This window comes from Monodelphis domestica, chromosome 1 (genome assembly GCF_027887165.1).
Source record: "Monodelphis domestica isolate mMonDom1 chromosome 1, mMonDom1.pri, whole genome shotgun sequence".
Lineage (NCBI taxonomy): Eukaryota > Metazoa > Chordata > Mammalia > Didelphimorphia > Didelphidae > Monodelphis > Monodelphis domestica.
This window is the reverse complement of record NC_077227.1, coordinates 178,235,715-178,256,524: the sequence shown is the minus strand read 5'-3', so window position 1 is coordinate 178,256,524 and position 20,810 is coordinate 178,235,715. Positions and strand designations below refer to the sequence as shown.

Sequence of the window (20,810 nt, the reverse complement as noted above, 5' to 3'; positions counted from 1 at the left end):
TCAATGGCCTCTTATTTAAAACCATTATTTTGAGAAGTCGTCTATAAGCTTCATTAGGTTGCTAAAGAAGTCCATGACCAAAAAAAAATGAAGTTGCCCTGAAGGAAAAATGTACCCACTCCACCAGGGGAAGACCAGTGCAGACCAGAAGAGAGCCACGGCTGAATGCGCATGTGCAGAAAAATTATTTTAGCAGTTGTACTTCCTACAACAGGAGAATCGTGAGGAGAGGAGGGAGAGGAAGGGGGTAGGTTTCCTCGCCTGCTATTGGGTGACACTAGTGAGCTGACGCCTCCGCTCTCCCTTACAACCAATTGGCTTGTTCTTTCTCGGCGACTTTTACGTCACCAAAGAGGGACTGGGACCAGAACCGGAAGTGACGCGTGAAGTTGGCCAGTATGAATTTCAGTCATCGCGCGTACCTGGGTGGCTGGACGTTGGGAGTTGTTATGGCGCACGGGCTCCTCCCCTTGTTTTGAGCCTACTCGTCTTCATTTTTGGAGTCTCAACCCAGTTAGGAGTAGATCCCCAGGAGGAAACTGAACGTCTAAGCGTCCCTCCCTGCGTCCTGCCCTGGGAATCTCCGCCCCCTTGGAGGGGGAGGGGCGGGGAGTGCGCCGAAGTCCCGCCTATCTATGGATCGGGTCCTCGACCCCTCTGCCTAAAGGGAGAGGATTCCGGGCCGGCCAGAACGGGTGATGTCCGTCCCTTCAGATGCCAGCGCTGCCGCTTCCTCGCTGCGATTGGTTGCGGCCGCTGCCTGGTGGGTGGTGCGGAGGCGCCTCTCTGCGCACTACCCCCGAGTTTTGGACCTGCTGGGAACCCTGAAGGTGTCCGCCCCGGGTCTGGTCCGTCCCCGGCACCACGCGCGGCTCTGCATGGGACTGCGGGCCAAGGTACTTGGGAAGGGATCCTGGGGCAGCCTGGACATTGGGGTGAGAGCACCGATAGCCACAGGCCTTGGCCGGAAAGGAGGTGGGAAGGTAGAAGTTGGAGTTGGGGTCTTTGAACCAGGACAAGTGTATTCGTTGTAGGTGGTGGTGGAGATGATCTTGGCGGGCCAGCCCTGGTCCCTGGTCCTGGATGCCCTGAATCGTCATTTCCCAGAGTCTGGTCCACCTGAATGCAGCTCCAGCGCGGTAAGTGAACCTCAACTTCAGCTAGCCTTTGATCTTAAATGAGTTCTCCCTAACTACCATCTCAACTCTCCAACTCTGGGGCCTCCAACTTGGCTGATCTATACACTCCCCAAAATCAACAGGCTGTGTGGGATCGGAAGATTGTGGAGGCACATGAGGCCTTTTGCCAGCGAGTGAAACATCTGGCAGAGGATCCTGAAGACTTTGGTAGTCATCTGCAGGTGAGGAGATGGACTTTGTTGGAAGTTAGCAATGCAAGCTTCACTCTTTCCAACCTTTGTTTGACTTGTTCCTTCTCTTAGGAACTGGAACAAGAATATGGGGAACCCTTCTTAGTTGCCCTGGAGAAATTATTATTTGAATACCTATGCCAGTTGGAGAAGACACTACCAGTGCTACAGTTGCATGAGGTATTTTGTTTTGGTAGAGGGTAAGGGAAATTTGGCAAAAGGGGAGAACAGAAAGTGTAGAGTACTTGGATTTTACAATGTTTTCTTAATGTTTCTATCCCTACTGTTTTCTTACAGCTTAAGGAAGTATTGAGAGGAATGCAAACTGAAACCTTGCTCCCCCTTCCCCTTGCCCTGACCCAGTATTGCATGGACATGGGGTGGCTTCTTCAAGGTACTAGTGCCAGCTGGGGCAGTAATCCAGCAAGATGGTATTTGTGGTGGGACTCTTAGGAAAAGTTCATTAGTATCAATGGATTGATGACCCAGAATAAGGGGTTGGTTCAAAGTGTACAGAAATAATATGATAGTCTCTTATATGTTGCCCTGTATAACAGTTCTCCTTTTCTCTTTCAGAGTCCCCTCTTTTTACTTCAGTGAGAGGGACAGAATCCCAAGAGCAGAGTCCTCTACCTTCTCCCCAATTGGAACAAGTATTCCAGGATCCTGTTCCCACAACCAAACCCAACACTCCCTTTCCCCAGGGGCAAGGTTTGAAGAAACCTTCAGAGACCCTCACTGGTCGGGACTTCAACCTGGCCCCTCTAGGCCGCCGGCAAATCCTGGCAAATCGTGCATCTGCTGTTAGGGGAGGTCGCAAGGACAGGCCCACTGTAATGCTTTTCCCATTCCGGAGTATGTGCCTACCAGTTCAGGATATAATTATGCATGGGAACAATAAAGGACGTGGGCAGCCCATGGCAGATCCAGCAGGCACCATGGGTACAAAAGCAATCCCTCAAGGAAAGCACAGAAACTCAGCTCGTTCCCTCAGAGGGAGGGCTCAGGAACAGGGGAACTGGACTTCTGATGAACCCTCAGAGCAAAAGGAGTGAGTCAAGAAGCATTGTCCCTTTCCCCACTAGATTGTCACCTTCTCTCCTTTGCTCACTGCTCCTCTTACCCTGTCTTTTTTCCTTTATACCCCTTCACCCCAGGAACTGCCTGGATTACTCCCTAGAGCCCTTGAGGCTGCCATTACCTGCTGTTGGGGCCAGGGAGCCAGGTAGGTGTACCCTGCTTTCAGTTGGGGGTTGGGAAAAGGAATGGCTCCTTCTTGAGAGCAGCCTCAACTCTTTGGGGATGCCAAAGGCCTGTATGTTTACATCAGTAAGGAACAGGTTTGATTCTGGTTTCCCTCCTACAGTGCATTCCCCATCTCTGTGCAGCCCTGTGGTTACCATAGGGGACTTGGTTCTGGACTCTGATGATGAAGGGAATGGCCAGAGGGGAGGGAAGGTGAGTGGGAAGGGGCAGGGAATTTGGGAGGGAGGGGGACAGGTTAAGCCAGAAAGTGATAGCATGCTGATAGTGTCTGTGTGGTACTTAGTAAATGACTGAGGATGACCAGACCTCCCTAATCCCCTTTCTGCAGAAGTTTCTTGAAAGCTATCAGAAGACGAAGTTTGGCACCTTGATCCCCACCTTCTGCGAGTACCTCTCCCCTGTTGATCAAAGTTCCGTACTTGCCCCAGCCCCTTCCTGTGGCCAGACTGACCCCATTAAAACCCAGTGGCTTAGGTCTCTTTGATTGGCTATATGGTGGGGTCTCATCCCACTGTAGTTGGTAGAGAATTGGAAAACTAAGCAGATTTGGCTTACCTTGGAGGCCAGGCACCTTCATTTTGCAACATAGGATTGGGTTTACCTCATCATACCTTTCTTGTTTTATTTTTTGTAACAGCCAGTGATTAAATTTTGAATCTTCTGAAATGTTGTCTTGGCTATGAGGTAAGGCAGGCTAAGGGTGCCATATGATCTCTATACAGCGTCCCAAATAAACTCCCAAGTTCCTTTCATCTGGTCCAAGAATAGGAAGAATCTCTTGATTCTTGCCTTTCCTTAGGAATTGATATGATTGGCTGTGGGTCCAAAGTAATTGAGGGCCTAGAAGAAGCAACCTTGAAGATGTTAACTTGGAATCTTGGATTCCCACTATACATGTGACTTTGATTTGCAGGTCAGAGTACCAGATGTGCACTTTTTTTAACCCTTATTTTCTGTCTTAACTCTTAAGATAGAAGGGCAAGGGCTAGGCAATCAGGGTTAAGTGACTTGCCCAGGATTGAGCTGTAAAGAAGTATCTACAACCACATTTGAACCCAGGTCTTTCAACCCCAGGCCTGGCTATCTACTGAGGCACCTAGCTGCCCCCAGAGAAGTACTTTTATAAACTCATGCTATCCTGAATAATCTAATGTAATCTTGGTGGTAATATCACTGTCATCACAAATAATAATGAAATGGAACCAGGTTCTATGGATTGCATGAGACAATAGACTCAAGATTTAGGTGGCACCTAAGAAATAATCTTGGTCTAACTCCCTTGGTTTTACAGATGATGAAACTGAAGCCCAGGAAGGTTAAATGATTTGCCCAGAGTCACAGCAGGAAAGATCAGAGGTAGCCCTGAAACTCTGGTCTCATCCATAACTCCAAATCAAGTACACTTGCTCATGCTGCCAGGTTCCTGACCATGCTAAAAATGTGTAGCCCCATTCACTGGGCAAATGTTCTGATGTCCTCTAGAGATCAATGCAACTTTGTCTTTAGCCTTACATTTGTATAATTCTTCAACTCTGGATGAGATTTTGCCTTTCAAAAGGGGCCCAAGAGCTCCAAAACTATCTAGTGACATCTGATCCCTTCTTTAAGGGTAGTTTGGGTTTGCACATACTACTTCTCAGGCCTTTTTGCCAAGGGCCAGACTTTAATGCAATCTGATAAATAAACAATGAGGTTCAAACTGATGAATTTTTTCAGGTAGCCATTACTAAAAGTGCTGTTATATAAGTGAGTTAACCCAGACTGAGTTCTCTCCCAACTTTGCTTTATATCCAAGAAATCTCAGCATAGTGTTTATCCTGACTCCAGTCTTGCTATTTATTTGATAATTCTCTCCAGTGAGTGTTAGACCCACTACCCTGAGCTTTTTTGTATGAATAGTGAAACATGAAGGCAGCCTTATGGTGCCCTCAGGGAACAAAAAAACCAAACACAAAACCAATAAAATCACTGGTCCAGATAATCCAAGATGGCTTCTCTGCTTTGGATACTAGTGCCACTGCCAGGCAGTGTGCTCAAGCTCTTAGCCCTCCTCACTGAAGATGGGGTTCACCTGCTGAGTGACCCGGATAAAAGTAGTGCGTCGGCTGAGCTCCTTTAGCTTGGCTGCCCCAACATAAGTGCACGTGGAACGGATTCCTCCCAGGATATCCCTGATGGTATGTTCTACCTCACCTTTGAAGGGCACCTCTACTGTTTTGCCTTCTGAGGCCCTAGAAAAGAAGGGTTTCATATAAATAACAAGTTCTACTACTCTGATCCCAGCAATCTTTGCTAATCACTCAACTATAGACCCCTGACTTATACATCATCTATTCCTGCTAAGCAATGGTCCTTTACAATCAATTTTGCTTTCCCTCTCAAGCTATATCCTAAAGGATCCTTCTTGTGGCATCCTAGTACTGGTTCTTGAATACTACTACATGCCTTATATACTGTCATACCTGTACTCAGCAATGCCCCCAGCATATTTCTTCATGGCTACTTCAGAGCTCATGCCATAGAAAAGCTTGTATTTCTTGCCATTCCTCTCTATCAGCTCACCACCTGACTCGGTGTGGCCAGCCAGCATGCCACCCAGCATCACAAAGTCAGCACCTGCTCCTGTTAGCATTAAGGAAAAGACCACAAGAGCTCAATATAGTTCAGGTATCTATTCCCTACATAAATGATCTCCACTCAAAACCCAAGCTTCACTCAGGCCTGAATCTAGTTGAGGCCCTTTCCTGGACAGGAGCCAAAATCCCAAAAGAATGCTCTCTTCTGGTCCCTTGATTATTACCCCAATACTTATCCTTTTGGTTTAGAAGTGACATAATGGCTTCCAATTTGACTTGGATGCCCCAAATCCCCTTTTTGCTGCTCTTTCCACCTTCTGAACATTTTTCTTTTCAGATTCCAGTTGACTAAACTGCTCCCTCCCTTCAGGATTGTTGGACCTTTGTCAGTTGAATCATAGGACTTTTAGGGTTCAAAAAGGAACCTGAAAGATAATTTGGTCCAATTCCTTTTACAGAAGAGAAGACAGACCTAGAGAAGTTGACCAGCCTTCCCAAGGTCACAATGTAGTAAGTAGCAGAGCTGGGATCTGAACTTAAATCAACACAGATCAAATGCTTTCTTTACTCTTATCATTCTGCCTTTCCAGTTTAGCAATATTAATTAAACAGGCAAGAGATTCATTAGCAAGGATGGGAAAACCTTGGTTCTTAACATAGGCTTAAAGACTCAGCAGGATCTAAATGGAATAATGTTAAGTTAATTGGAACTGCTTCCCAAGCTTTTCTGGGCCTGATCTGGAGCTTCAGTAATGATATCTCTTGCCTTCAAATTCTACTGCTTCAGCTCAGCTACTTACCAAAAGCCTTAGCCACATCTCCAGGACAACTGCAGCCTCCATCCTGTGGGGAGAAGCTCTAGTAAGAGGATGGTATCCAAGTCCTGATCTCTCCCTGTGCCCCACTACAAAATTTAATTGGGGAGGAGCTTAAGGGTCTTGGCATTCTTTGATATTTATTCCCAGAAATAAGAAAACTTAAGTGTTTTGGCTCTTCATTCCATCTCCTGTAACTTACAGAAATGATGTGGCCTTTGAGCCCATGGGCAGCATCAGCACACTCCATCACAGCACTGAGCTGTGGGTAGCCCACTCCCGTCTTCTTTCGTGTGGTACACACGGAGCCTATAGAGAGGGATGGGAAGAAGACCCCTGTGACCGTGGATGCCTAAAACCACAGGAAAATCAGTTGGGTGGGGCAGTTTTTTGTATTTTTGACAGTGTGAGGTCAGAACTTACCTGGTCCAATTCCTACTTTGATAATGTCAGCTCCAGAGAGGATCAGCTCTTCCACCATCTCTCCTGTTACCACATTCCCAGCCTGTGGGATAGAGAGCAAGAAAAAATGGTACGGCAGACAAAGGCTTGGGGTCTGAAATGGTAAACCAAGACATTCTAAGGAGAGCTAAATTGTATCTTTGATTGTATTTAATGCAATATTGTGGCAATTGTAGAAATGAAATCTCCAAGGATACATTTTAGTTTCCTTTGCCAGACTGGCCATTTCCCACTCTGTTTATATTTTTGCTATATCAATTCCCTTTTCAGTTGTATTTAGCAAGTTCTGACTTATATGCATTAAACTAGTCTTGGTAATTTTTGTGGCACCTCTGTACTAGGGTAAATACCTAGAATCCATCTTAATGAACTTGGTCTTATTAATGCCATGATTAGCTAGAAGATGGAGCATGGAAGACATTTCAGTGAAGAGGAAAATGGATTGATCCAAGAAGTTGGGAGTTCCCTGAGCATGGCTACCTCATAGTGGACACAACTCTACATAACCTGACTTCTTTCCTATAACCTGCCAGCCATTTAGGAGATGATGAAGCAAGTCAGTGATTCACCCTGCAGAATTCTTTTGCATATAGTTTTAAAAATTGTCTGTGAAAGAGAAAGTAACCACCATATTCTAAAATCAACTCCCACATATCCATGGTACACCTGAGCTTCAGTGAGCACAAAGTGCTACTTCAGACATTTGGTTTACAAAGGCCAGGGGCATCTCTGCCTGGTGTTAGGCGTGTTGCATCAACCTACAAAGTGGCTCCAATATTGGGAGTGTAGCTTTAGTCTTCGAGACACTGTATATAGGGAGTTGCTGGCAACCAAGTAAGAGGCATAGTAGTATAAAATACAATAGGATAGATACGGTTGGAGGGCAGAAATTTCTAATGCAGGAGAAGCTGTGGCAAGTCATTTAGCTCAAGCCTCAGTTTTCTCATTTGTGAAATGGAGAGATTTGGCTAGATAATCTTTGTGTCTCTTCAGTTCTGTGAGAGGAATGCATGAGATGGGGTGAAGTATAAGCCAGGAATATGCCAAGATGTGTATCAAGGCAAGAACATACCATGATTGTGTGCTGGGGGAAGCGTTTTCTCACATCCTTCAGGAATTCAACAAAATGCTCTGAGTAGCCATTGGCCACATCCAGGCAGATGTATTTCACCTGGGGAATTGCTTCAAGGATTTGTTCTAGTTGCTTAAAGTCTGAAGCACCTGTTCCTGAGCTGGCAGCCAGATGCTGGTGGGGGGAAAACAGGCATCAATGTTGAAACAGGAATTCTTAAGGGTTCCACTGATAAATGTAAGGGAATCTGAATTTGAAGAAAAAAATACATCTTTATTTTCACTAACTTCTAACTGAAGTAGCATTTCCTTCATTTATGACTTAACAAACTTTATTCCCCTTCCATAGCTGTCACCAGTTTGCCAAAAGGCAGACCAAAATAAAAAAAATCTCTGATCTGATGGATGGGAAACATATTATGGATAATTAAACAAGACAGAGCCAGAGATAAATAGGGGAAAGCAGGCAGAGTTGGAAGAGAAGGGATATCATCCTTTAAAGACAAACTTTATATGGCTAGGGATAGGGTGGGGATAGGGTAGAGTTAGGGCAGGATAGGGTCCCACCTTACCTCTAGACAGTCAGGATTCTTATTAGCAAACTCCTTCCACTGCTCAAGACTGTAGTGTTTATGGATGGCCGTGAACAGAGAGAACTGAGGAGAAGCAAAGATAGCAAAGTGATTTTAACCTCAGTCTTCCTCCTATTAAAAATAATCATGCTATTGTTTCTTTTTGGTTTAGAGTAGAGAAGTAATCGAGTCAGTCGCTGAGTTTGAAGTTGTAGCTAACAATCCAATCCTATCTCCCATCACAGATTTTACACCTAGGATTATAACCATAAGTAATTTTTTTTTTTGGTAACTTCCTATCTACCTGTTTAGGATCCCATCTCCTGGCATCTACTCTGATCCTGATAGGGAGTTAATATAATGAGCAGTTAGTTGGTGAAATATGACAGGCAGCGGGATATTCAGGCAGGACCAAGATATTGTCCTCCCTCCTTTGAGACTGGCAGGGGTTCCAGGAAGTACCATGTGAGCTTGGCACAGGGCCACAAAAGATGAACAGTGAAGATGTTGGGCTCTTGAATTTGCAGGCATCAACTAGAATGGTTGAGGTAAGGTATTTGCTATGAGAGTCTAGGTACCTGGCCATTTTATAAGGCTGATAGTGCTAAGTTAACATGTTTCCCTAGAGTCTTCAGGCATGAGTAGTGGCATTTTAGTAACTCCAGCTTCCCAAAGAAGGTGCCTTATGCCCTCTTAAGGTACCATCTGACAATATAATAGTACTAAAGCTAGCAAGGCTGATTTCTTCACAACCACTGAAATGAAGGCAGGGCAGGTATTTTTGTTTCCTGTTTAAAAAAAGTTCAAGGATGATATATCTTGTTAAATATGTACATGCATTAATGTTCAACAAACCTTCAAGCCAAATCTCTTGTTCCTTAACTAAAAAAACTGAAAACATCCCAAATACTTGAAAAAAGGCTTCCAACAGTCATTGCCCATGGCTTTTGTAAGTTCTTATATAGGAACATGCAAAAAAAGGCAGTTAGCAATGTTAGCACAGTATTAAGGTGTCATGTTTGAGGAGGCCATGTATTAATTTGCACCAAAAACCTCTAACTTTAAAGCTAAAGATCTTAAAGAGAGCTACTAAGCTAACAGCTGGCACTGTATTTTGCTCTTTCAGCAACATAATCCCAAACAGTATGCTGACCAAGAAACCAGGGTTCAGGAAAATGAAGATTCTCTTTAGGAGATGTTGATAGAATGCTGCATCAAACTTAACAAGTTAGTGGTTTATTTAGTCTCTAAATATCTTTGTTATGTAATACTGTGAGACATATAAGTAGCATGATATCTTATCTGGTTTCCTTAGTACTTTTCAGAATCATCTATAAGCCATTCTAGACATTACAGTGTGACAGGCTTTGACAGTGCAGCCAATTCATTAGTATTGAAATCATGCTCATCACAAACCAGCTGTGCTAGGGAAGGCACACGTTAATGGACAATACAACTTCTACACATTAATTGAATGGTAAGCTGGAGCTTAGACCCCCCCCAAAGCAAGGGTAGGGGTGAAGCATAAGAATACTTGGAGACTTTTTTTTTAAGTGAACCAAAGATTTCATTTGTATAGCAAACTCCTGGTGATGAAATTCCCTCTACCAATGCAGATAAGGCAGATAGGTACCTGCTACCTGTATTGCAACTTAGGGTCCAAGAGTTGGAGGTGGGGAGCAATTGATTGTGTCCAATTACTTTCTCAGGGTCACAAAGCTCCTATATGTCAAGGATGGGGCTTAAACCCACATTTTCCTGACTTGAAGCTTAGGCCACTCTCTATGAGGACATATTGAACATAAAATCTTAACATACATAGCAGAGCCAAGTTTTTTCAACAAGTAATAGGAGTCAGGCCATACTGCAATAAAAAAAGAGCATGCCGACAAGGCCAACAGACATATCCATTGATGGAGATGGCCACTAACCAGTGGTGGAAAAGTTCACTTATCTATCCTCCGGCTACATTGGGTTGTAAAATTGTCAGCAGTGACTTCTTCAAACAGGAAGTTCAATAAGAAACTGTGTACATAAAAATACATGCCATATTGGATGCAATAAAAAAACTAACACCAGTTCTACTGCCCAGGGCTTTACACTATTTTTAAAAGTTGTTTATTAAGAGATCTCAATGTGTCTTGAGTTTTGTGGTTCTGTCATAATTATGAAATATGAAAGGATGGGGAGGAGTTATACCTGGGTAATGAATGGTATAGGTGGGGTTATACTTTTATTTATAGAAGTATACACTGTTACTTCTAATGAAAACAAAGGGCAATTAGTTCCATTAAAAAATCTGATAAATGGGTGATTGGAGGAATCATAATACAAAAGTGTTTTGTGACTTTACAGTAGTGTTTGGTCATAATGTTATTCACAATGTTATTGTGAAATGCCAGAGGCAATCATATTTGTGACATACCTGTATGTATGTTGGAGGTGGGAGAAAAAGAAGTTATAAAGTTGAATCTAAAACTAAAATAATTAAAAACTTTTTAAAGATGTCAAATGTGCATCTCTGTCCACTCTTGTCCAAAGGCAGAGCTGACTGCCAATGGTATGCCATTGGTATTGCCAAAGCTGACTTTGAAGAGGGCAAATTCTGCAGAGTTGGGGTCATTGGAGATAGGGAATAAGTGGCACCCTACCTTACAAAGCACCTTGGCCATCTCAAAAGTGCCCACAGTATCCATGTTGGCAGCAATGATGGGGATCCCTGTGTATATCTGCTTTGAATTCCGGAATACGAAAGACCTTGTGAGATCTACCTACACAGTGGGACGGAGGAAGAAGAGAGCTGAAAATAGCTTGAAAATGACAGTACTTTAAAAGATACAACTTTTAAACAGTTTGAGGTACATGATATATAATCCTTGTTTTAAAGATAAGAAAGAGGCCCAGTGAGGTCAAGTGACTTGCCTAAGCGTTAAGGCTTGTATGTATCCACCGGATTTGAACGTTGCTTTCTCCAAATTCCCCATTCAGTAATCTTACCACAATGCTAAGTTGCTTTTCTAAGTACAGAATCTAAAGGAAAGGAGAGGAGCCCCTGCCTCACCTCACTGCGGGATTTGAGTGTGCTGCGCTTGGGCCTCAGTAGGACATCCTTGAAGTCGAGCTTTACATCATTGTCTATGTGAGGCATGGTGGGGTCCTGGGTTAAAACAGGTACCTGAGAGATGAAAGAAGGCGACTGAATGGAGTGAGGATGGGGTCGGGGGTTGGTGTGGCAATCCAGGAAACCCTCAAATCTCCCTGGCCCCTGGTATTGCTCGGGCAGGGACATTACAGCTCTCACCAAAGTCCCTGAAAACTCACTCCCCGTCCTCGTGTAACCTCCAACCTTACCATTTGTTACTCCAGAATCCTGCATACAAAAGTATTTGCTGGGGAAAAGGACGATAGGGGAAGTCTGGCTGATGCCCACCAACACCATTTCCTTTGATCCTTTTCCTACAACCCTCAGAAAGGAAATGTTAAAGGTGAGAAACTCAAAAGGGGAAGGGGCCAACTTCCGGAATAGTGGTACCTACTTCCGGATGCGGCGACCCACCTTGACCGTTGACCCAAGTTCCACTTGCTTAGCAACAGGCCACGCGCATTCCCTTTCAGTATCTGCAGGAGACTAGCTGGCGAGGACAACTACCTTTGGACCTGAGACCTTAAGGGGAGTCTCGCGTGGACTTCTGGGAGACAGAGTCCACCAAATGAGGTAGACGTTAGAACTAAGGTGGGGAAAAACTACAACCCCCAGATGCGGAGCGGGCCGGGCAGGGCTGCCGCGGGGCATGATGGGAGATGTAGTCCCTCGATCGTTGACCGGAAGAATCCAGGCTGTGGAGACTTCAAGATCCTCAAAGGATACAGGTCCAACATAACTAGTCTGTCGCCCTTTTTTTTTTCACCAAGTCGCTAAGACGAAAAGAGTGAAGGAATTCCTGAATATTTTGTGCTAGGGAATCAGATCAGAGAACTCCGGAGGCTAGGGGATCTGACCCGGAAGCGGAAGTTTTCTGCAGGCGGAGTGTTGGAGAACGGAGGCAGCGGTGGTGGTAGCAGCAGCAGCAGTAGCAGCAGCAGCGGTACATCCACCAGAGGCTTGGATACAGGAGCAAGATGCTGATCAAAGTGAAGGTGGGACCCTCTAAGCCATGCCAGGAAGCAGTGGGACAGGATTTGACTGCTCTGACTCAGAAAGGCCGAGCAACAAAGAGCAAGGTTTCCCCCCCCAGGGCTTTGGGTACTGACAACCCCTGGGCTAGGCGCGAGCGGTGATGGGAAACTGGGGCAGAGCCTGGCTTGGGGGCTTCGAGAGGCCTGACCCTAGGCTCCGAGCCAGGCTAGGTACTGCAGGGCCGCGCCTCCAAACTCCAGCTTCCTCCTTTCCGCTGTTATTGCATCCCGGTTGGGTGTGTGCGTGTATCTGTCTAGGTGTCTGGAGAGCTTCCCCTAACTCTCGGGAGCAAATCTGAAATTTAGGATCATAAATTTAGAGCCGGTACTTGAGTCCATTTGCCTCTGCTTTCTTTAACAGAGTCAGTAAACGGAACCTCAGAGAAATTAATTCATCCATGGTCATACACGTCCCGAGCATCAGAAGCAGGATTTGAGTTCAGGCCTTCAGGCACCAAACTTGGTGTTCTCTGTGCCACTCTGCCTCTTTAACCTTGTCTTTCGACCACCAAACATATTCTTCTGTTTTACCTTTTTCCCTTTCTTTCAAACCCTGCCTTTAACCGAATCCTCAGTAATGCACGCTCAGGACTGACTCCGGAGCAGTTGGTCCTGGCTTATTTGTCATAGAATTGGAAGTGACTATGCATTATCTAGTTTATTCCCCTCTCCTTATGCATGAGGTAACTGAGGTCCAGAGAATTTGCAAGGTCGCACACAAAGTAGTAAAGTGAGAGAGCTGGGATTTGACCCAGTATCTTCATCCTCCAAATTTTTGAAAGTCATACTGGCAGAAGGGGGCTTAGTGGTCAGTGGATGGAGATAGCCTAGAGATAGGAGGTTCTGGGCTCAAACGTGGCTCCAAACCCTTCCAAGTTGTGTGTCCCTGGGCAAGTCACTTAACGCCCTTTGCCTAGCCTTTATTGCTCTTCTCCCTTAGAAATAATATACATTATTGCTTCTAAAATGGAAGGTACAGTGTTTTTGTTGTTTTTAAACAAAAAAGAAAGTCGTACTGACTATCATTGGTGCCTTCCCAAGGCACCTCTACAAGAAACAAAATTGGGAGTATTTTCCTAGAGCACTTGAGTGGGACAGTGACTAGGTTCTCCCATTATTAGCTTCATTTCCTTAGGCTGAAAGGTTATTTCTTAGTGCCCAGGATTTGGGACTACCATCAACGTTTCTCTAAAACTGCCCCTGTTCCTTAGTGCATATATAAGGTTACTTCCTTTTTCTTCTTGTTATTACTAATAGATCATCTTTCCTAGAAAACTTTTTTTCACAGAAATGTGATCTACCATATTACAGCTATCTCTGGATTTTTTTTCCTACTCTTCCTTATAACCTTTTCTTCTCCAAAGCTATTGATTAATGTCTTAAGTTTGGATAAAACTAAGGGATAGAAACTTGGGGAAAGGGAAACCATTGATTAATGACATTAGCTAGTTTGTAGGTCATTTTTTAATGGAAATACTATTTTGTAAGAAGGACTATAAAGGATCATTTGCTAAGATATAATGGTTGCCACTCTTCTTCCATCTACTAGTCCATCTATCTATTTATTTCCTCTCCCACCATCAACACCACAACTTTTCTCCTGGCTATACTATAATCTTGGGATGGATATTTTAATACTTTTTTCTTTGAATTAATATATCTGGATTTCATTCAGGAGTCCCACATGTCCGTTTGCTTGATGGACATTTTCACTTTTATCTCTACAATTTATGCCAAAAAATGAAATTCATCTTCTTAGGCTAGTTTCTTTCCAAAATTCCCTACATCTCATTAATACTATGATTCTTCTAAGTGCAGATATTTGAAGTTATTTCTTGCCTTCATCCTGTATATCTATTATATTACCAAGCCATGTCAAGTCTTCCTTTGAACTCATTCCAGTTATCCCCTATCTTCCATTTTTATTCCCACCTTCTAATCCAGCCTTCCACCTTCTTACATCTGGACTGCTGTAGTGACTTTCAAGCTTATTTCTTTTTTCTCTCTATTCCTACCCATAGTCAAATGAATCTTTCTAAAACACAGTAAAGTAAAAAGTCAGTGGCAGCTAGAATAAGACAAAAAGTAAGTAATTGGGAAAAATAAAAATGTTTCCAAAAGTCTGCAAAGGACTTCTCATTGTCCTTCACCTTAGAAAAGTCACATTTAGTGGGGCAACTGGGTAGCTCAGTAGATTGAGAGCCAGGCTTAAAGGCAGGGTGGTTCTAGGTTCAAATTTGAACTCAGACACTTCCTAGCTGTGTGAACCTGGGCAAGTCACTTAACCCCCATTGCCTAGCCCTTAGTACTCTTCTGCCTTGGAACCAACACCCAGCATTGATTCCAAGATAGAAGGTAAGGGTTTAAAAAAAAAAAGGCACATTTAAACCCAGGTTTCAAGCCAGTATCAGTTATGATTCCTCCTTATCTGTACAATTCATCATGGATCCTCCTCCTGAGCCATGCCATTGACTTCTTTCACCCACTATGCTTTCCCCCCAACCTCGTATCTCTGCTTGTACTCTTTACCCTTCTTCTGGCCTTTCTCCCTTTTTGCTTATCAAAGTCCTATCACTTTAATTCAATAAATATTTGTTGAACATTCACTATATTAAAAGAAAACACCATGCCAGATACTAAGAATATAGAGACAAAAATAAAACAACCCCTGTCCTCAATGAACTTACATTCTATTAGAGGGATATGTCAACAAATAAGGATGATGGAGAATGAATGAGGGAAAAGAAAGACTTGGTAAAGTTTTCTAGAAGATTTTGAGAAGGTAAAGAGCACTCAATGGAAATCAATTTGGGTCACTTATATAGTATATCTCATAAAGAATTCTCCATTAATTCCAACCCACAATTACCTCTCTCTGTCCTCATCATCCATTGTATTTATTGTTTGAACTTCTGTATTGGAGTCTGGAAAACTTAAATATGAATCTTGCATTAGACCCTTGCAAGTTGTATAACCCCAGGTAAAACATGTTTTTAACTTCATGTGCTTCTGTTTCCTCCTCTGTAAAATGAGGATAAGAATAGCACTTAACTCACATGGTTGTTGTAAGGATCAAATTAGACAATATATTTACAATTCTTAGCAAATCTTTAACACTTCAAAAACTATTAATTATTATACTTGATTTTATTCAGTTTAGCACTTTGCATACATTTTTTATTTCTTCCCTCTTAATTTTGTGTCTGATAGTTTTATGTTTCTTTGCCTCACCTCCCTAGTGACTGCAAGGACCATGTCTTGGTCTAAGCAGTAATTCAGCAGATACTAGCTGAATGGAATTGCATTCATCACCACCATCCTAGGCAAAAATTGAATGCTGAATAAATTAAAAGGCATTTACTATGTGCTGACATCAAACTGTGTGCTAGAGATAGACGAGATAGAGCAAGACAATTCTCTGACTTCTCTAATTGGAGAAGATAACATCTAAAGGAGTAATGGTCAGGGAAATCACAGAGATGGCTAGTTAAAGGACAGCCATTCAACATGTTTACTTGATTACTCTTCCAGAGTAGAAGTCTAAAAGCTGGGTGTCAGGGGAAACAAGTTAGCTGGAAGAGGTTGGGGGGACTTGGGAGCATCCAGATATGATAGGTGAACTCACCAGTTCAAGAGGAAGGGCCCCTGTGTGGGAAATAGAGTGAGTACTCTATTTGTCCAAGGCAAGAGGAAGTACAGTAGCTTCCAAGAAAATGGCAGCTGGGTTTGCCAGCCTCTGTAGCATTCCTCGTCCATGGGCAAAGGCTCTGAAACCATGGACCTGGAAGTAGCTAGGCCCCAGGTTGGGAGGCAGAACATGGCCATTTCATGAAGGTATCACAGTATACAGACACTGAAGGGCCTTCACTACTCTAGTTGGGGAGTAGCAGCAGCCTATGCCATTTGTTTGACTACAGATAAGGAAAGGTTTCCAGAGGAATAAATGAACAAAACATTGACTTATAGTTTTGGGACTAGCTTAACATGTGCTTAATAAATAAGTGCTGGGGATCCCAATAGAAAAATGAATCAGTTCCTGCTCTTCACAGGAGCATACATTCTGATTGGGAAGACAATGTGCAGGAGAATCTGCAGAGCAGATGGAAAGGCCCAGTGGACTACAAGATTCAGTCAAGCAGATAGCAAAGCCATAAGTCTTTAGTGCACATAGGCAGTCAGATGGTAATGCCCAAGTGTCTGGAGTCACTTAGTAATAGGGGATATGGGAAGTCCCAGTAGTCCTTCCCCTTCCTGGAAGGATTGCAGTTGCTAATTCTCTGCTCATTCAAACAGTGACTCCCCTATAGCTGGCTAAGTTTGAGGCTAGAATAGAGTAGGAGCTCTGGGCTTCTCCCCATGAGGGTGAAGATAGGGATCAGTATCCAGAAGAAGGAAAGGAGGAGAACAATTTGTGTGTTTATAGGAGACTGGAACAAAGGGCTCCCTGCAACTTATTTTCCTCTGTATACTCTTAACAGCAGTAGGAACCTGAGTATCAAGAAAAGGGAAGGCTGGATTGCTATATTCTTACAAGAAACTGGGGCAAAAATGGTGAAGGATTTCCTACTGGGCTTTCATTTAAAAAAAGAGGCAACACAGTAGTTGCCCTTATTAGTCTATTCAGTACTTAACTCCTATGTGACTTTGGACAAGTCCCTTCCCTGGGTGTCAATTTCCTCATCTGTATGTCAGTTATTAAGGACATGAGTATAAAGGCAAACATTAAATTCTTTGCCTTTAAAATTGTGTTAGATGGAACCTAACGTCCCATCCAATTCTAGATTTATGATCCTATGACTTCCCCTGCTTAAGAGAGTCTTCATTTTCTCTTATTTATTTCACATTTTATGATGTGACTCTGAGGACTACATATCCATTTTCTTTCTGGCTTTTGTGTGAGTGAGTGCATTTTGAGTGCTGTAGCTAGGTTAGATATAAATAAACAAAACACAGTTTGAACATTATTCCTGTTCCTTTCAATGCTTACCTTCTAAATAAGGGAAATAGACCCACAAATATACAGTAAATAACGTATAAAATAAGTTTTGAAAAGCACCAATAAGTGTGTGGCACTGCAACATTTGTCCAGTTATCTTTTGCCTACTTTGGGAATATATTCTTTTAAAAGGAATGGGTTGGCCACATTGGGAAATAAAGGAAGATCACTGGGAACAAGTTGAGGGACACAGTCAAGAATAAAGATGATAAAGATATGATCCAGAGATGTATGTAGCAATGATGAGTGAGAATAGAATGAAATGTATAAATACTCACACTCACAAACTCACTCCCTCTTCTGTGTAAAAGGGCAAGGGATATGCTGGTTACAAGAAGTTTGTATTGATACTTAATATTTGGTTAGCCTGGAAAAAAACTTCTGATAGAGTAGAGGTTAAGTTAGGCATCTAACTTATGTGCAGACTGCCTAGGTCTTGAATCTGTACAGATGTACAATGGTGGCACAGAGGGTAGAACAATTCATGAAGACATGAATTCAGATCTGGTGAAGACATTAAAAGTTGTGTGACCTTGGGCAGGTTATTTAACTTCTGACTGCCTCCATTTCCTTGTGTGTAAAAGGATAATAATAGCACTTATTTCCCAAAGTTATGAAGATAAAATTAAATAATATTTGTAAATTTTTTTCAAAAATGATATCTAAATTCTAGCCATTATTTTTATTTTCATTTAGAAATGAAGGTATAGGTCTAGGCTTATGTTGGATGAGGGACACTTGCATGTGATGGAGTTAATTGAGAGCCCTAACTCTCAGAGTCTGGATTTTAAAATTTAATGAAATTGATAGGAGGGGGCAGCTGGGTGGCTCAGTGCATTGAGAGCTAGGCCTAGAGACGGAGGTTCTAGGTTCAAATCTGGCCTCAGACACTTCCCAGCTGTGTGACCCTGGGCAAGTCACTTGACCCCCATTGCCTAGCCCTTACCACTCTTCTGCCTTGGAGCCAATATACAGTATTGACTCCAAGACGGAAGGTAAGGGTTTAAAAAAAAAAAAGAAATTGATAGGAGTCAGAGAGAGATTTTGAAGAAGAGAAAATGATTAAATTAATGGTTCTTGAAGTCTAGTCAAAGATGATCCCCTGAAGTCTGTACAGATCCTTATGATTATCTGTACACCAGGATCTTATAGAGTAGCATTTCTTTGTGTTTCTGGCATTAGTTTTCTTAGAACACCTCTCATTCATATTTCATCAAAAGCAGAACCAGTGTTCTTTTTTATTTGGGGGAAGAAATTTTCTTCTTTCAAAAAATGACAAATAGCATATCCTTTAATCCTGTAATATGTAGATCTCTATGTCAAAGAGATCATAAAAAGGGGGAAAGGACCTACTTATACAAAAATATTTATAGCTGCTCTTTTTATGGTGGCAAAGAATTGGAAATTATGGGGATATCTATCAATTGGGGAATGGCTGAACAAACTGTAGTATATGTTAGGGATGGAATAATATTGTGCCACAAGGAATGATAACCAGGATAATTTCAGAAAAAAGCTGGAAAGATCTACATGAACTGATGCAGAGTGAAATAAGCAGAACCAGGAGAACATTATATACAGTATCAGTGATATACAGTGTTCTGGAACAGTTCTGAAGGACTTAGGACAAAGAATGCTATCCACCTCCAGAGAAAGAACTGTTGGAGTTGGAATGCAGATCAAAGCTTATTATTTTCAGTTTAGTTTATTTGCGTTTTTATTTTGGGGTTTTGGTTTTATATGATTATTCTCTTACAAAAATGACGTTTTCGAGAAACTAAATGAACACTCTAATGCAATGTCTTTTAAAAATGACGTTTTACATTATAATACATATATAACCCAGATCAAATTGCTTACCATCTCTGGGAGGGGAGAAGGAAAGAGGGAGGGAGATAATTTGGATCATATAACTTCAGAAAACATATGTGGGAAATCTATTATATCTAATTGGGGAAATAAAACATCTTTGAATTAAAAATTTTTTAAATAACAAGTAGGAGATGACTAGAATAGTTTACTGTCCAAAGTAAACCAGGTATCCAAACACTTAATGACTATTGACATAAAGATGTAAGGGGAACCAAGAGGTTTGGTTTTCCAGTCCAAGTTGATTGACAGGGTTCATCTGACTCATAATGGTAGTTGATCCTTGGATACTAAGCTAGAAGAAAAGAGTTATACCTAGGTGGACTGGGTTCTGGGAATTAACAAAGCCCTTGCCTGTTTCAGACGCTGACAGGGAAGGAAATTGAGATCGACATTGAACCTACAGACAAGGTAATATATTTCCTTCCCACATAATTACTATAATCTCTTCATGTCACTCCCCACTTCCATGTGCTCTCTACATGCACTCTCATTTCCCTGGCCAATCCTTTTCCATTTCATTCCCTTTCAGGTGGAACGGATCAAAGAGCGGGTGGAAGAGAAAGAAGGAATTCCTCCACAGCAGCAACGACTCATCTACAGTGGCAAACAGATGTGAGTAAGAGTAAAGATCATGTTAGTCCTATAGATAAGGGATCAGTGGGATCATGAAATGAAGGGGAAAGGGGTTTACTTTGTTTTTTCATGAGGCAGGTTTCCTAAAGGATAATTCTTAGAAGGATAGAACTGTCAGCGACCTTTTTATTTCCTCTTCTTTTTCCAGGAACGACGAGAAAACAGCTGCTGATTATAAGATCCAAGGGGGCTCAGTTCTCCATTTGGTGTTGGCTCTTCGTGGGGGAGGTGGCCTTGGGCGGTGATGGACCTCCTTCTACTTCATCCCCTCACCCCATCACTCATAATGATGCGCCATGTACCCTTCCACTTCCTGGGACAACAGAACCACCACATCCTCCCCAGGACAGATACCTCATTGTTTCTGTCTGTTGCTGGGAGGTCTGTGAGGACCCCAGAGTCCAGCCCTCTGGGTCTGCAGGGCCCTTGGCTAGCTGTTGGTTTTAGTTTGTGGTCTCGCCTGCCCCTTCCCTCGTGGCTGTGTCCTGGTTGTTAATAAAGACATTTCCCAGCCTTCTGGAATCTTTTGTCGGCTGTGTTCAAATTTAATTGACTGAGGTGGAGCAGAACTCTGAGAATCTGAAGGGGCATATTAGACATATAGATGAAAGGATAGGACCATTAGGATCCAGAGGCTTGGAATAAATACGCCTGTAATTGGTGGTAGAAACCAGAGGAACTAAATTTCTAATGTTGTTGGACCTGGAAAATGGGTTCATGCAGCATGCTATAGTTTTCTTGACCACTGTTCTCTGAGGGAGTGTTTTATTGAGGGTTCTGCTTTACTTCCCTTTAGGTTTTGCCTCAGCTAATATGAGAGTGAGGCTGGAGGGATACTGGTGCTGGAGGAGAAGGGGATGAGGGTTATGGCCAGGAGTAACAGAGAACAGAAGGGTAATTTAGACATTTTACCTTTCAAAGAAGGGAGGGAATAACTTGGAATTAAGAAAACCTGGGTTCTAGCTCCAGCTATTCCAATTACAATGTCTTGCCTCTATGGCA

General features: G+C 42.8%; 3 protein-coding genes across 15 annotated transcripts; 2 read left to right on the top strand and 1 right to left on the bottom strand.

The window, feature by feature from the left end:
- The first annotated feature begins 354 nt into the window (after window positions 1–354).
- Window positions 355–10,643, top strand: TINF2 (TERF1 interacting nuclear factor 2). 11 transcript variants are annotated; one of them, XM_056810115.1, is made up of 9 exons: window positions 355–896; window positions 1,035–1,139; window positions 1,262–1,360; window positions 1,442–1,549; window positions 1,667–1,763; window positions 1,946–2,420; window positions 2,527–2,594; window positions 2,736–2,827; window positions 5,670–10,643. In XM_056810115.1, exons 1-9 carry the CDS (start codon window positions 699–701, stop codon window positions 5,685–5,687), a joined length of 1,260 nt encoding a protein of 419 aa, XP_056666093.1. In that variant the 5' UTR covers window positions 355–698; the 3' UTR covers window positions 5,688–10,643. The 11 variants fall into 11 exon arrangements, with proteins under 11 accessions (XP_056666093.1, XP_056666090.1, XP_007479937.1 ...); XM_007479875.3 differs by having other exon boundaries at window positions 358–896; window positions 2,527–2,827; window positions 5,670–5,721; window positions 6,885–10,643; XM_016431937.2 differs by lacking the exon at window positions 2,736–2,827 and having other exon boundaries at window positions 359–896; window positions 5,670–5,721; window positions 6,885–10,643.
- GMPR2 (guanosine monophosphate reductase 2) lies at window positions 4,279–11,816 on the bottom strand. Of its 3 annotated transcripts, XM_007479879.3 has the most exons (11): window positions 11,688–11,802; window positions 11,483–11,587; window positions 11,193–11,306; window positions 10,783–10,902; window positions 8,132–8,215; window positions 7,561–7,734; window positions 6,450–6,531; window positions 6,229–6,335; window positions 6,012–6,054; window positions 5,098–5,257; window positions 4,447–4,866 (listed from the first exon to the last, which is right to left on the bottom strand). In XM_007479879.3, the coding sequence occupies exons 2-11, from the start codon at window positions 11,483–11,485 to the stop codon at window positions 4,677–4,679; spliced, it is 1,077 nt and encodes a 358-aa protein (XP_007479941.1). In that variant the 5' UTR covers window positions 11,486–11,587; window positions 11,688–11,802; the 3' UTR covers window positions 4,447–4,676. The 3 variants fall into 3 exon arrangements, with proteins under 3 accessions (XP_001380219.2, XP_007479941.1, XP_007479942.1); XM_001380182.5 differs by lacking the exon at window positions 11,483–11,587 and having other exon boundaries at window positions 4,279–4,866; window positions 11,688–11,816; XM_007479880.3 differs by lacking the exon at window positions 11,483–11,587 and having other exon boundaries at window positions 11,668–11,791.
- A 128-nt stretch (window positions 11,817–11,944) lies between these two features.
- Window positions 11,945–20,330, top strand: NEDD8 (NEDD8 ubiquitin like modifier). The gene is made up of 4 exons (XM_007479871.3): window positions 11,945–12,268; window positions 19,536–19,583; window positions 19,705–19,787; window positions 19,957–20,330. Exons 1-4 carry the CDS (start codon window positions 12,251–12,253, stop codon window positions 20,051–20,053), a joined length of 246 nt encoding a protein of 81 aa, XP_007479933.1. The 5' UTR covers window positions 11,945–12,250; the 3' UTR covers window positions 20,054–20,330.
- Window positions 20,331–20,810: the final 480 nt, after the last annotated feature.

Excerpts from the sequence above, each read along its gene's own strand:
- GMPR2 (XM_007479879.3), bottom strand. Across the intron at positions 10,903-11,192 it reads CACTCAAATCCCGCAGTGAG|GTAGATCTCACAAGGTCTTT; the intron begins GTGAGGCAGGGG and ends CCCACTGTGTAG. Across the intron at positions 6,532-7,560 it reads TCCCCCAGCACACAATCATG|GCTGGGAATGTGGTAACAGG; the intron begins GTATGTTCTTGC and ends TCTATCCCACAG.
- TINF2 (XM_007479872.3), top strand. The coding sequence starts at position 699 with ATGTCCGTCCCTTCAGATGCCAGCGCTGCCGCTTCCTCGCTGCGATTG. Across the intron at positions 897-1,034 it reads GCATGGGACTGCGGGCCAAG|GTGGTGGTGGAGATGATCTT; the intron begins GTACTTGGGAAG and ends TATTCGTTGTAG. Across the intron at positions 2,421-2,526 it reads GAACCCTCAGAGCAAAAGGA|GAACTGCCTGGATTACTCCC; the intron begins GTGAGTCAAGAA and ends CCTTCACCCCAG.
- NEDD8 (XM_007479871.3), top strand. Across the intron at positions 19,584-19,704 it reads ACATTGAACCTACAGACAAG|GTGGAACGGATCAAAGAGCG; the intron begins GTAATATATTTC and ends ATTCCCTTTCAG. Across the intron at positions 19,788-19,956 it reads ATCTACAGTGGCAAACAGAT|GAACGACGAGAAAACAGCTG; the intron begins GTGAGTAAGAGT and ends TTCTTTTTCCAG.